Source organism: Osmerus eperlanus, chromosome 11, assembly GCF_963692335.1.
Source record: "Osmerus eperlanus chromosome 11, fOsmEpe2.1, whole genome shotgun sequence".
Lineage (NCBI taxonomy): Eukaryota > Metazoa > Chordata > Actinopteri > Osmeriformes > Osmeridae > Osmerus > Osmerus eperlanus.
In genome coordinates this window covers 11,829,178-11,843,591 of record NC_085028.1, presented here as the reverse complement: position 1 = coordinate 11,843,591, position 14,414 = coordinate 11,829,178, and the positions used below count along the sequence as shown (strand labels likewise).

General features: G+C 38.7%; 1 protein-coding gene across 4 annotated transcripts in view; it reads left to right on the top strand.

The window, feature by feature from the left end:
- nectin1b (nectin cell adhesion molecule 1b) overlaps nt 1–12,257 on the top strand; it is a 99,828-nt gene extending 87,571 nt beyond the window's left edge. Inside the window, exons 7-11 of one of the 4 annotated variants that reach the window (XM_062473598.1) lie at nt 2,097–2,190; nt 4,148–4,249; nt 8,217–8,326; nt 11,015–11,056; nt 11,531–11,708. In XM_062473598.1, the coding sequence (XP_062329582.1) occupies nt 2,097–2,190; nt 4,148–4,249; nt 8,217–8,326; nt 11,015–11,056; nt 11,531–11,579 (397 nt within the window). In that variant the 3' untranslated portion in view covers nt 11,580–11,708. Of the gene's footprint in view, nt 1–2,096; nt 2,191–4,147; nt 4,250–8,216; nt 8,402–11,014; nt 11,057–11,530 lie in introns of all 4 variants that reach the window. The other 3 variants (XM_062473600.1, XM_062473601.1, XM_062473597.1) reach the window with 3 other exon arrangements.
- The last annotated feature ends 2,157 nt before the right edge of the window (nt 12,258–14,414 follow it).

Here is a 14,414-nt window from a genome sequence, read left to right as displayed (position 1 = left end):
ATAAAATGTTGGATAGCCTCCCTCTCTCAGATTTCCTTCCCTCAAGGTTTCTCCTTAGGCATAGCATGATTACAACACTACTGTAGCTATTACATCCAGAACCTGAGTAATAACAATAATTGAAGGCTTAAGAGTTGAATTTTTCACAGTTTTCACTGTGTAAAAAATTATATTTATTCATCGTAGAGTGCAGAACTGAGTAAACCAAACAGCTAAAATTACACGGAAGAATTGGTGAGGACTGGTAATACTACGGCTGCTACTTTTGAATTATCTTTGGAAAGCAACAAATATCCAACTCTGCTCTGTGCATCATACGTTAGCAGTGTCTGTTTCAAACATGCATGAACAATGAAATTACTTAAGTGGACAGCGAGCTCAGAGAGGTCTTGAAATAAATACTGATATAAGTATGAGTGAAAAACAATTTGACAATGACCTTAGTTAGATTTTTTTTTATTGGGCCCCATAACATGACATTACCTTTCCTCTGTACTACCTACCTTCCCTTCATATATTTTAATAAGTTACAATAAAAACATGAAAAATGACTGATACTTCAGAATTTCTAATCTCAACATTAAATTGAGAACAATGAATCTTAATTTAGATTTACAAGCAGATGGCATCATCTTAGCATCATTATTTATTTCACTTTTAACGTTGTTAAATGTTCCCAGTGAAGGCAAAATGCTATCAATCACCAAGGCAATGAATCCCAACATTTTATAACGTAGTGAGCATGCTGCTAAATGTGCTGAAGCATTACATTATCAAGCCTTCCTCCGAGTAAATGGATATTTCCTTCCGATGGGAGCCCATTGAACAGCTTGTGTGTGTGTCTTTGTTATTGCCAGTGTGCTGTGCTGTAGTGGTTGTGATGCTATGCCCCTGGTGCTGCCTGTCTGAAGACAGGGACACATGAATCTCTGGCAAGAGCCAGAGAAGCCCTGTCTGGAGACCAGGTGATATGAACTGGAAATAATGTGCATGAATGAAAGAGTTAAGGGGAGCACTCATGCACAAATTGCCCCCAACATCAAAACCTCGGTTGGCCTGGTGGAAAGGTCATATTATTCAATAAGGACATGGACCAGTGCAACTGAGAGGCAGGAGGTGCTGGAGATAATGTGTGGAGGTACACAGCTCTGTGTGTCTACTCAGATTCATTATCTTTGATCACTCATGATGTGGTGTCAGAATGTGGCAGATGACATCTGACTGTTAACATGTTTGAGGGGAGGGAATTTCCTTTGTTGCAATTACATTGCAACGTCCCTTTTGCGTTCTTGTCTGAAATAATTATTTGGATACTCTTCAAACAATTTGAACGATGAGCTTTCAATTATTTTTCCCAGTTTGTCCTTTCATGTTTTGTTTATTTCTCTTTCTGTTGCATTCTCTTGTGGTTTTATGACATTTCTTTTACCCGAAAATTCACTTGTTGATTACAGAAATCAACATGAATAAATATCAGTGGTTTGCTAACGTCTTAATAAAGGCATGCATTGAGAATCAGCACAGGTGAACCAGATAGAGGGAGGTAGTGCCAGAGTGGCGGGCGTCGCTCTACCGCAGGTGTTGGGCCTTGCGTTGGGCGACAGCCTGGGGAGCCTGGGGGCATGTTAGTGCTGGAGATCCAGGCACAGGGGGAAAGGAGTGCCTTCTTCCTGTCTCCCACTGTGCTCTCTGACTCACTGCTCAGGAGGACATGTCAAACAAACGCTGGCAGCACAGTGGGCGGCATGTTTGTCCTCGTGGCACTCTGGACCAGGCAGAGCCGCCGAGAGGACTTGACTTACACTGCCCCCTCTCTGCCCCCACACCCCCTCCATCTCCTTAACTCAGTGTCCAATTACAGCCCGCTCTCATTAGTGCAGTCTCTCCCCAGCGAGAGCCATTGAAAGGGCAGGGGAAATGGCTGCAGCTGCAACAAAGCCACGAACAGGATGTCTATCAAAATCCAAGGAAAGAGTGGAAAAAGGCAAGTGCAGGCAGGACTTCTCATTATAGAGTGCTGTGGAAGGTGAGGGCCATGGAAAGAGGAGAGCCCTTACTGTGCTGAGTGTCATGTTATCCTTTCCCTCTCCTAACAGGACCGACCTCCCGCCAGCCCACAAGCCGGCCCCTCCCCCACCCAAAAAGAAGAACAGTGACATGAAGGGCCATTTAACATCTGATGACATCCAGGTAGGTCATTCCCTCTGTCTTTCTCTCTCAACCTCTCTGCATGGATTTGGCCGGGCTGACATGTAGCTTGACAGCTTGCCAACTTTCTGTGTAAACTTTTTAACTGTTGCATAGAGGAAAAACACCTCAAATATCTTGCAAATACAGCTAGTTTTGCATTAAGGCAATAGCAGTAGAAGCAAACTACATAATCTCTCCCACTCCTGATTTCATCATTTGAGGACATCATTTGAGCTCATTCCTGCTTTACATAGACTATGCAATATATCTATAATGTCATAGTATAATATTGTATGCCACAAAGCACTGTATTATGATGTTCATGTATGTATTTCTATCTAATGCTCGGTGTTGGATTTATGCAGTCAAAGTTCATCTTGATAGAACAGAGAGCTGTCTAATTGCATCATCATGTTTTCTGTGAGTCGCACAACAAAACAGGTGATAGTACTGTGTCTGGTGCATCAGCACCCCAAAAAAGTGCCCTGAATCCTTCACAATCCTCTTGGATCAAATCAAAGCCAAACCCTGCTTTGGTATTGGAACGTAGTGATGCGGAGATCAGACCCTTTATTATTGACAACCAGGAAGCATCTATCTGGGATCTTGTATACTCCTCTTCACAAAACTGTCTGGGATGTTTCTCTATGTTTTCCACTTTTGTTTACATCCAACTTTTTTTTTTGCAGCTTGTTCTTCTCGTTGACGTTTTTGTTCCAGCACATCACTTCTCTATAAATACCTTGAATTCTAAACAGAAGGGTGTATAAAGGCTACAAGTGTATGAAATCCTTGTCATTGAACATATGACATTTGAGCGAAAATGACCGTCGGCCCTGTGCCAACCCTGATGGCTCTCTCATACGTTATGCATGTGTTCTTAACAGTGCTCTGTGTATAAACTAGACGTGCCTTTTCATCACTGTGGAGATGGATGGTGCTGTGTTGCTCAATAATGATCAATGTGTATACCATTCTAGGAACTTTGTTTTAGCTGAAACAGGAAGTTGAATTGTGGACTTTTACATATATAAGTACACACCAAACACAAACAGTGCCGATGATAGGATGCATTTGATGAATTTTAAGTGAAATGTTTTGTGTCGCAAGATATGTCCTGTAAACTTCAAATCCTCTACTGTGAATAGATATACTTAAAAAAAATTGCATAGGAAGGCACGATTGTTGGAAATATTTATTCAAAGGATGCTTCTTCAAAGGGATTATCCTACATTTTAACATTTCAATTCAGTCACATCAAACCATTTAAACTCCCCTCTAAGCAAACGACTACAGGGTCTCTCATATCAAGAAAGTTTGTTTTTATTTGTTCCTTTTTCTCCAAAATCAAAAACAAAACACTGTATTTTTGTCTTTATAAGTTCACTTTTTCCTTATTTGTACTTCATTTTCACTACAATCAATAAACATTTTAGTTTTTGTTTAATCTTCTAAGCAGCTATTTAGAGCTATTTAGAGTCTTCACATGCCAATTTATTTTCATTGAGAAACAGTAACTGAATCCAACAATATACTTGTCAATATACAAGTGTGACAAATATCATAAAGGCTTGTGTTTGCCACTAGAGCAAACAGCTGTATGAACAAGTTTGTAAATCACTATACCAATTCACAGTACAGTATATCACACCTTAATAAATATAATGAAAAATACTAATCTACAACAGTGTGGTGTCACATTGCTGCTTGTTGACAATTAAATCCAACATGTGAAAATAAACTTCCTGTGACAGACTGCACCCTCCCCTAGTCTAAAGGATACATCGATGGTGTCATTTATACTGGTCCCACCACAAAGTTAGTCGAGAGGTTAGGAAGGTGGATGAAACACCATTAGTACATGGTTTAATCCCATAACTGTTCAGAGTATTAGTGGTGGATCGCATTGAGCTCATTACATGGTCACTTCCTGCCTGAGCTCTGGTGTTTCCTGTAGGTGGTTCATCTGGACAAGGATGAGGAAATGCAGAAGCTTCCTCTTCAGCCTCCTTATTACGACATGGCGCCCTCTGAGTCCACCCCCTTCACTGATAAGCCGGTGAGTAGCTCTGTCTTGGGCAGGTTGGAAGGCCCCCTGCCCCCGCTCTCTCCTGGCTCCTCTCTAGACAGCAGTGCCTCTGGCTAAGGTCATATATGGATGGAAAGAGAGGGAGGATCACAGGAATTAGAACTTCTATGTACATTGGTGGGTGTATCAGTAGGAGAAAGATGGATTCTTTCAAAGTCCTTTTCCCGTCAGGCAGAGGCAGAGGATCCTTTGCATGGCACATTTCATGGATGATTACAGAGCACGTCTTGACCACTACCGTCTCCTTATTAAGAGGTCCCCCCGCTGACGTGTCGGGCAGTGCCCAAGGCCTCACACAGTGTGCAAATCTCATAAGTAGTTTGACGTTTTCTCATCTCATCCTTCGCATCAGCACCGTTCACCTCCTAACACAACTCTTATGTCCATCCATTGTCCTCTGCTTGTGGGTGTGTGTGTGCGGGTGTGTGCGTGTGCATGTGTGTGTGTGCGTGTATGTAAGTGTGAGTGTGCATTTGGGTGCATGCTAATTCCGACTCTGACCCTTCCCCTAACCACCCACTCTTCTCTCCACCTCCCCTCCCCTCAAATCAGTTAGTAATCCTGCAGTAATTACACAGCTCTCCTGCACTGCACTGTAATATATTATCAGTCTCCAGTGTCATTGTTCACTAGAAACTGCTTGCCATGTTTATCTGTATGGATGTCTCTGCTGGCTGTGGGTTTTGCACAGTGACAAACTGATTCCAGGTGTTTGTTTCTTACATTGTTACAAATACTGCATTGTGTTGACAAATGTTTCTCAACTTGGATTGACAGCATGGTTGGTTCGTTTTGCACCAGGCGCCTCTAAATGCAAGTAGTTCATTCCATCCTGGAATTCATCCAAACTGTCCATGTTGGTCAAACTATAATCACAGTGAAAATAGTTTGAGTTGATTAAGATACACAAATATAAATGAATTCCTGGGGTTCACTGCTCCCTTTCATTTAGTTGCATTGTGATTAGAAATGATATCAGAAATTTGAAAGAAAACACATTTTTACCATTTGTACAGTAGCCAACAAAGAAACAAGCTCACTGTTGAACCAAAGTATGTTAAAAAACTATAACTGGCAGCAATTGTATTTCAGTTTCACAACTTTAACTCTGAATCTCAGCAGTATCACACAGTTATGCACTAGAATTTGCAGAAGTTACTGTAATTGCCTTTTGCATTACGGACAAGGTCCAAGACCATGTAATACCTATAATAAACATTTCCTGTGAATGCAAAACAAATTCCTTCATAGCAAATTGTGATGTCCAACCATTGGATGCGAACCATGTGATTTGCTGAAGAATATAGTGCTCCATAGGTTGGGCAATCAACACTGTTGGATGTCTTGTTTGTTGCAAGGTGGAGGTACATTTACTATTACCCCTATATGCAAAGGATTTACCTGCAGTTATGTACTGAAGGAAGAGTGTTGTCATGGGTGTAATGTTCAGTTTTCAAGTTAAGTCGCGTTAAATCATTTCTTTTTTGTGTGTTTGGCGCTCATGGCTTGTACACATGCCTAAAGCTTAACCACATACTCAGGTCAAATGTATGAACTAAAACCAGAAGCCATGTGCCTTAAGTTGTATCTGTGTTTGTATCTGTATATTTTAACATATAATATTGCATCAGTCAGTCTTCTCACAAACTGTGCCAAATATATTTGTATTTATTCCACATGTAAACATCAAGCAAATACTGGTTTGATCATGCCAGGCCTTCAAAATACTCATATTTTTTAATTGATCTGTCAAGCATAACCTAATTATTATCACTCTATTCCATGAATAATCAATTCTCCATGCTGATAATGAAGGTCTGAAAAAAGAAAAGTTTCATTTCTGTGTTCTGATGTGTGACTATAAAATATTATTTGCTTAAATCTTCTAGACCCTTGCTTTGTCTTCTAAAGACTTCACATTAAAGGAGGATACCTCACAATAATATAGGACATAGGATATAACCGATTTTGCTAAGAAAGTGCTTGGGTAGCTTTTGCAAGACGACTGATTAAAGGAGTGACACTAATGAGTGAGCTTCTCTAGGATCAAGCCCCCTGTCTCTTGAGGAATCATCGAGTTCTCTGGCGTTATGTGGCTGTAATTGGACTACAACTGCTCAGTTGTAATGGTGATTGCTCTGTTGTTATGAGAGATCAGAGATCTCTGTCTTGGTGTTTGGTGTCATACTAAAATTCAGTACAAAGAAGAACAGAACGTTCTGTATAAAGAGAAGGTAAAATACCAGGTTTAAACAATGAATGTCACTTTCTGCAGAGGGGTTTGAATTCTTTTCAATTGTATCCCCATTCCAGAGGACTTGGATAGATTTACCTGAATTTTCCTTCCCCTAAATTTTCTTTGTCAACAACTCCCTCTCTCCCTACTTTCCTTCATTAAGACCATCACAAAAGACAAGCTGACAGATTCAGAGCAGAGCCATTGCCATCCTCTCCAATCAATATCATCTCATAGCTTTGCTTTCAGTAGAACTACAAAATGCCATTCGTAAAAGAAGCTCTGGGCTTTTCACAAAGCATTGAACATAGACAAGGCAAAACAGCAAAGTGTGATTCTGTAAACGTCACTACCTGACAACATGTACTACATGACAAGCACACATGAATAACGGTTTGTGGCAATTATGCCTGATTTAGTAAAACAATTGGGAATTTTCCAATTCAATCTTTATCTTCAGGATTTACTATACCTCATCGGTAATATAATGTACTGCCTCTCATGTTGTGGGGACAATATAGAATATCTCATTGTGTCATTGTGTACTCTGATTCCTACAACTATTCCTAAAGTATTTTTGACTTCTTTGGTCATATAAACTAAACAATAATATTTTGATACGTTTTCAGGTGTCAACTTTTCAGTTTGAATTTCAATTTCTTGATTGATGTTGTCAGAAAAAAATATTAATGGACCAAGGAAATCAAAAGTTATGTTTCTTACAATGTTAGTGTATTACCTTGCTATCTGTTTTATGTTACCGATCCGATTTTATGTTACACACATAACATTTAGCAGTCTTACTTCAGTGATAATACATTGGAACTTGTTGATGGTCTCCAGTGTCCACGTCCCTACATTTATATGTGGTTGTCGTATCTCCAACTGTCCTCATTTCATGTTTGTCTTGGCATATATTCAGCCTTTGACCTGTAGTCATTGAGTCTGTTGGTGTGCATTGCTGAGCAGACTGTAAACATATTTTATAGAGACTGATTGAGGTTATTATCAGCCTTTCAGATTGTCAATATATGATGACTGAAATCTAAGGGGATCTTTATGTAACATCAATGCAAAACATCACACTCAGCTCTATGTCTTTGTTATACCCAGTTGAATGGTTGTTTACATGTGTCTTTCCTTTTCTGTGTTCAAGTGTATCTGACAGTCTGAGACATCAGTTGTGTGTCTATGTTATTTTACTGTGTAGTAATGTTTTTATATGAAGTTTCATTGTGTCTTATGGTCCACCAAAACTGTATGTCGTCATGTCTTCTTTGTGCATTCACAGCGTTTTATCTGACTATGTTTTATCTGTTATCTATTTGTGGAATCTTTTCCCTTTCACCTTTTCACCTTTTTTTCACATACCTGTTTGTGCCTGTTCTCATTGTAATAGCAACCTGCAAGTAAAGTACATCCACACATCTGAAGTCACTCTCTCTCTCTCTCTCTCTCTCTCTCTCTCTCTCTCTCTCTCTCTCTCTCTCTCTCTCTCTCTCTCTCTCTCTCTCTCTCTCTCTCTCTCTCTCTCTCTCTCTCTCCCCCTCTCTCTCTCTCTCTCTCTCTTTATATATATATTTATATATATAAGTACTCACTCTTCTTCCCACTATGTCTCTCCATATAAATATTTCTCCATCTTTCCATCGTCCCCTTCAATCTCACTCCTCACACACCTCTCGCCTCTCTTGTCTCCAGAACTCTGGCCACAAGGACTGTGATGTCCAGTATGCGGAGCTGGATACTGCAGCTTTGACCTCCTCTCCCAGCCCACGAAGCTCTGTTCACACTGGCGGGGACCTTGTCGAGTATGCAACCATCCAGCCTAGCTCACACTAGCGCATGCCATTGTAGGCCTTTTTCCCTCAGACTCTGGCCTAAAGGTACACAGACTGATGCACTCTCCTCCCTTCCCGTCATCTAGAGTAGATAACTCCTTCACTGCTACACACTGCACTGAGCTCACTTTCTGTCTTCTGTCTCACTCCCTGGCTCCCTGGCTCCCTATACCCCCCCCCCCCGCCATTTTGCTTGCCATTTTGTGTCTCCTGTCACACTGTCCATAACACTTCTCCAAAATGTTAGATTGACTTGGAGATGACAGCAGTTATTTTCATATCATAGAGCAGGATTGCTGCGAATACAGGATTATTAATTCTCACCAAGAGGAGTGGTATGTAAAATGCAATCAGCAATGTCTGGTAGGACTATATACCTCTCTTTGAATTCCTACAATAATAAACAGGTAGTGGATAAGAGATTTGGACATTTGATCTTAATCTTTAACAAATAAATAGGCATGTACATTTTGATTATGGCAATACAATTTCAGTATGTCACCGTTTACTTACATTCTATGGCACAAACCTAGCACATTCAACAGTGTTAAGAGTCAAGAGTGTTGTCAAATCCTCCCTGTCCTTTTAATTTCTGCATGACTTGTGTCTGAATCTGTCAGTAGACTTCTATATAAACGTTTAGTGGCATTCAGGGTCTTGTATTTGAGAGCAGATATAAAAGTGAAGGTATTGTTGCATGACGACAAAAGACGTTGCATGCCTTTTGCATGGTGATCTTGAAGGCATGTGAAGCAATATAAATGTAATTCTTTGCGCCAACGTACATTTATTTTAAGAAACCCAGAATGATATCTGACCCACAAAATGATTGAAATGGCTTTTTTATGTATATATGAAACCAGAAAAAAAGAAAGGTTATAAAATAAGGCAAACATGTACATCCTTTTTTTATTGTTTTTTCATCAAACCAAGTCCAAAACACATTCATGTTGGAAAGGTTACTCCATACATTATATGATTTGTCCATGGCTGGCTGTGGCTCGCAAGGTACCTTAAAAACACAAACAATTTACAATTCTCAGAAACTCTTCACCCATCTATGATGATAAATAACTTTCTTGGGAAGGAGGGCCACTCACTGTTACAGTAAAACAGGCAAAATACTAGCCCCAAATCCAAAACTGGTCCTTTTCAGACAACAACTGGGGATTTGGGAATGTTACCAGCTGCATTACAAACCCAATACACATGATTGAAGAAAAACACACAAAGCTCATTTAATTATCACATTAATTCCACCACTAGCCAACACATTCTCTTGAATATCAAATCACAAACTTGTTCAATGATGTCACTCGATACATATAATCGGAAGAGCAGAAAGTTGAACCTACAACATATAATCGGAAGAGCAGAGATTTGTAACATGGATCTAGGAATGAACCATTCTTATGGTACACACCACACTTTATGGAAATGTGTCAATTTTGTGGGAAGGTTTGATTGCTGTCAATCTGGATTGATAGAACAATTGCAATTCAATTTGCACTAACTTTAGACTTCTCAGACATCTTTTTCTCAGTGGTATAGAAAGGCGTTATTCTCCCCACAAAGAGATTATACTTGACTTAAAAGGATGGCATTTTAAGAAAAACTTAAATGATGCCTAGGCTCCACTCTTTTTCTGTACTGTAGTTTTAAAGGATTTACATTTAGATTTGGCTTCAGTTTTATTCTCTATTGAATATCACTGCCTCGTGTTTTCATCTAGGAAGAGGTGCTGAGGGTAGAAAAACGTCCTCTGGATGTTTTCTTACATTCATAGTTTTTAAAATGTAAGTCAGTTATCTCAAGAAGCAGCTGTTTGTGTTTTCTGTCTCATAAATGAAGCCTGAAAGTTGTTTCAAAAATCAGTCTTCTTCACAATTTTCACAACTAGAGTTGTTTCTTTGGGCCTGCTCTAAATATAGCTGACAATTATTTATTAGCTTTGTCAATGCTTCTGTTATGGTCAGACTGACTTGTGTTTATTTATTTATTTTTCATGAAAGACTTACTCTACATTACGTGTTGTGGACCTCACCGCTTTTCACAAAACATTTTAGTTGCACACATTAACAACAGGGACCACTCAATTCTATGTTCCTTGCAGTCGTGCTCCAAAAGCACCTTAGATCTTACAACAAAATTAATACATTTATCACCTGACAAAGTTAAGGTTTGCAAGTTAAGTGTTCATTTTATCTGTTTTGTATCTGTTCATCTATGGCCTTTTTATAATATTCATGTTTTAAGACACTCTCCACAAACTTGCATGCTAACAAGGAATAACTTGATGCATTCAGTATCTCTAATGCTAGAATAGGCAGAGTAGCACACATAAATCTGAATCTTTGTTAAGATTTGAGACAAAAAATTTCAGCCATTTTATAATGTATTAGTTACAATGAAATGTATTCTACAAGCACTTTATTTCAGGAAGTGACCTCAGCCCTAATGGCCTGTCTGTCTAATATCCCTTGTTCATGGTGCCCACCACATTGTCCATGCTTTGCATATTTGTAACAGACCTTTACACTTACTAGTCAACTTGCAAACCTCCCTTTGACTCCACCCTTGCTATTAGTAAGCATTAGGTGTGTTCACATTTTTTCCGAATATATATTTTATTGTGCTGCCCCTTACACATACTTGCAGAATTGGGATCATCCTTATCCTAGATCTAAAGATGCTTGGAGAGTAAGTTCATTTTCACTTTCATCTCCATGTATAATTTGTAATCCATTCTTATTTGTATGTCTGCATAGAGTTTAATGTGAATCCGTTTTTAATTTCTTAAAATGATTAGTGTACAGGTTGATTGCCATTTTAAGTTAAACTTGTGGGATAACAAACACAAAAACACACAGACAGTACTGCCATAGTAGAAAAAACTCTCTTAATTGAGTCCCTCATCACATTCCAACCTAAAATTCAAGCAAAGTACAGTAGCACAAGTAATGATTTACCAAGAAGAAAATGTCAATGTTGTCAGATGACCTACAATAAGTTGTTCTTATTGTCAACATGCTTCTAATGTTCTTTGTGCCCAATCATGTTGAATGCTGACACGACACACACCCTTATTTTGATCAACCCAGCTCTCTCTTTGATAAGAAAATGCCTACTTTCCAGAAGTATTTCCTTGTCTGTTTCATGTTCCTGTCTTTACAGAACTGTGGGGGGCGCCACGAAGAACTATCAAACCCGGCTGAATATGTGAGCTGTCATCGCGTCTTCAACGAGGGACATTGTCCAGAGTCGCAGGCCGCTCAGGCCTACCCTCCTGTTACTTTCTTACCCCAAAACCCTTACAAGCAGCATCCATCCAATGACCCAATGTACACCAACGTCCCACCTCACTCTCCTCGCCCCACCTTTACATTCCCCAAGGAGCAGTCTGTGTGACGTCCTGAAAGATCTCAGGCCTCATGATAGTGCCACAATGCTTTCAAAAATCTAAGCTATGCTGAAAGGGTGCACACCATCCCACCTTGCTTCCCTTTGTCCTGTTAGATTCATTACAGAGTGAGAATCCCCTGCCACAATGAAAGTATCAGTAGTGTGTGGATCTGAAACCATGTGTATAGTGCACTGCATGCTCCACAGAGGCTGTCTGTAGGACCCCTCGTCTTGTGTTGTTAGAGTTCAAACCACCGCCATCTCACTCCACTACCCCACGTGTAGCTCTGCCCTTCCTCCCTAAAATGTGCCCTGTGATCCGCCCTGTCTTGATTGATTCCTCTTCCTTTAGTATGTTTTTTTTGCCGAGTGTCCGACCGTGGGCAGTATGCACCATTGTGTCTCTCAAGATTTCTCCATTCCATTTTATTTATGTTTTCCTCAGTGGTCGTGACCTTTCATTGATTGTTGCACTTTTATATGTAATGATTTATTTTGTTTTGTTCTTGTATCTTTCAAGAACTTACATACTGTATGTGTGATTGAGTGTGTGATATAATTTATTTTCTGTTGCTAATCATGCAATCAGAATAATATTGGCATGTACTATCCTTATATTGACAGTAAATGAATTGGCAGTCATCACTTATTTGGGCTCTGATAAGATTATTTTGGATTACAAACAATGAATGTTGACCTCACTATTAAACAGTATGAAAAGAAAAGGGCTCTAGACTCTAGAGAATATTTGCTCTACACAAACTTTGCTTGATCAATTTCATTTCTTTTTTTCTTTTTTTCCTAATGGGTAGTTGCCAAAGAAATATAGCAAACCATACAGTTGATGTTAATTTGTTTTTTTGACAATGTTTACGTTCAACCACAATTATGTTGGATGGAAGGTTTTGGAAATGACTAATGTGTGTCTATACTTTCCAAGTTTACGTCATTGCTTCTTTGCCATACTATTATTCATATCTGTAAGTTAATTACTGTGGATCCACAAAGAGTTCTACTTAAGCTCCATCACATTAAGTGTAGGTCCATGATGATGTGGAACAAAGTATTCTTAAGAAACAAAGCCTCTTCCCTAGACCGATTATGACAATCATATAATCGGGTTGTCCTTGAAAAACTTGAAGGCGTTATTTGTGTTAAATTGTACTAAACATGCCTATATAATGAGCAAAGTGAATTGACTTTTTTTCCAGGACAACCCACATCTTTTCTTTTAAGTATTTTTAAATGTGTTTTTTTTAATGATATTGATATAAAGAATTTCCGATCAAACAATTTAACATTAACCGTACAGAGAATAGCATAGTTATTGTATTTTTTTAGAGAATAATCACAAAAACTAGAGTAATCAAAATCTTTGACACAACTTTACACTGTGACAGTCAATGCAAACCACGAGCAGATAGGTTTGTAGAACATGTTTTAGGTTTCTGCCACCTAAACACAACCATCCTCCTCACAGCCATTCTATAAAAACCGAAGGTTCACATTGTTTTGCCATGCCAGATATATGTTCAGGTAAAAAAATGAAACTACTTGTGTTTGTGCTCAATGTGAAAGAAAAAAAGATTAACCGTAGAGGTGTTGAAGGTAATAAAATGTAACTTTTACAGTGGTTCTTGGGATAGAGTTAAACTTGTGAGACTTCCTCCTGTGCTCACTTTGTCTTGCATTGGCTCGATATGTGTGCTAGTATTTAATTAGGTTTATCAGTAGTTTCAGGACTACTGAAGAAGTGTATTTTTGCTGTACCCGCTGTATGAAAACACTGAAACACATTTGTCCTTTTGTGACACGTTTACTATTTCTGCTTTCCTTCTTCCTTGTAATCTTATTATTATTATTATTACTATTATTATTATTATTATTACTGAATATGCTTACTTGTGCATACCTTTTCATTTGCATACTGTACAATATTCAGTAGAAAAAAATGTAGTTGCATCCTGTTTTCCACAGCACTGAATACTTTTTAATGTCCAACTGGAGATGATTGCTCTGAATTTATTTGCAGTTTTTCCCAATTTATTTTTTATGTGTAAATTGAAGGATTTTGGTTTATTTTTTAACATTAAGTTTATTTCTTTTGTCACATCTGTAGAAGGAAAATATCTGATTTGTGGAAACCTGAGCTTATGGTCTCTGTGTGTCTCGCCACTGCTGCAGTAGGAAACTAAGTGAGAGATTTTAACTTGTATTTTTTACTTGGAATTATGTTTGATGTAAATATAACAATGTACTGTATCTCTGATGTGTGAAAAGAAAGTCATGCAGTTTAACATTAAACTTCACAAACTCTCCATGCTATATTTAATGTTTTTCTTATGCTTGCTACTGGAACTGGATTTGTTCATACTTCAAATACTTAGGGTGGAGTATGAAGAAACTCACTGATAAGGGTGCTGACCCTTAACCCAACTACTGAGTTTTTAGTTTACTATTGATTTCACTTTGAATTCATCACTTTCACAGCTATTGCAGAATAGACTTGTTAGAATTCCATGTACAGTATATTTTACACTGTCACACTATGACACCTTCTTAGTAACCTTTTATAAGAAGCACACCCATATCATCAACGGGCAGTACAGTGAAACAGTGAGACCTGCACAAGGCATTCAGGTACAGCAAATCACAC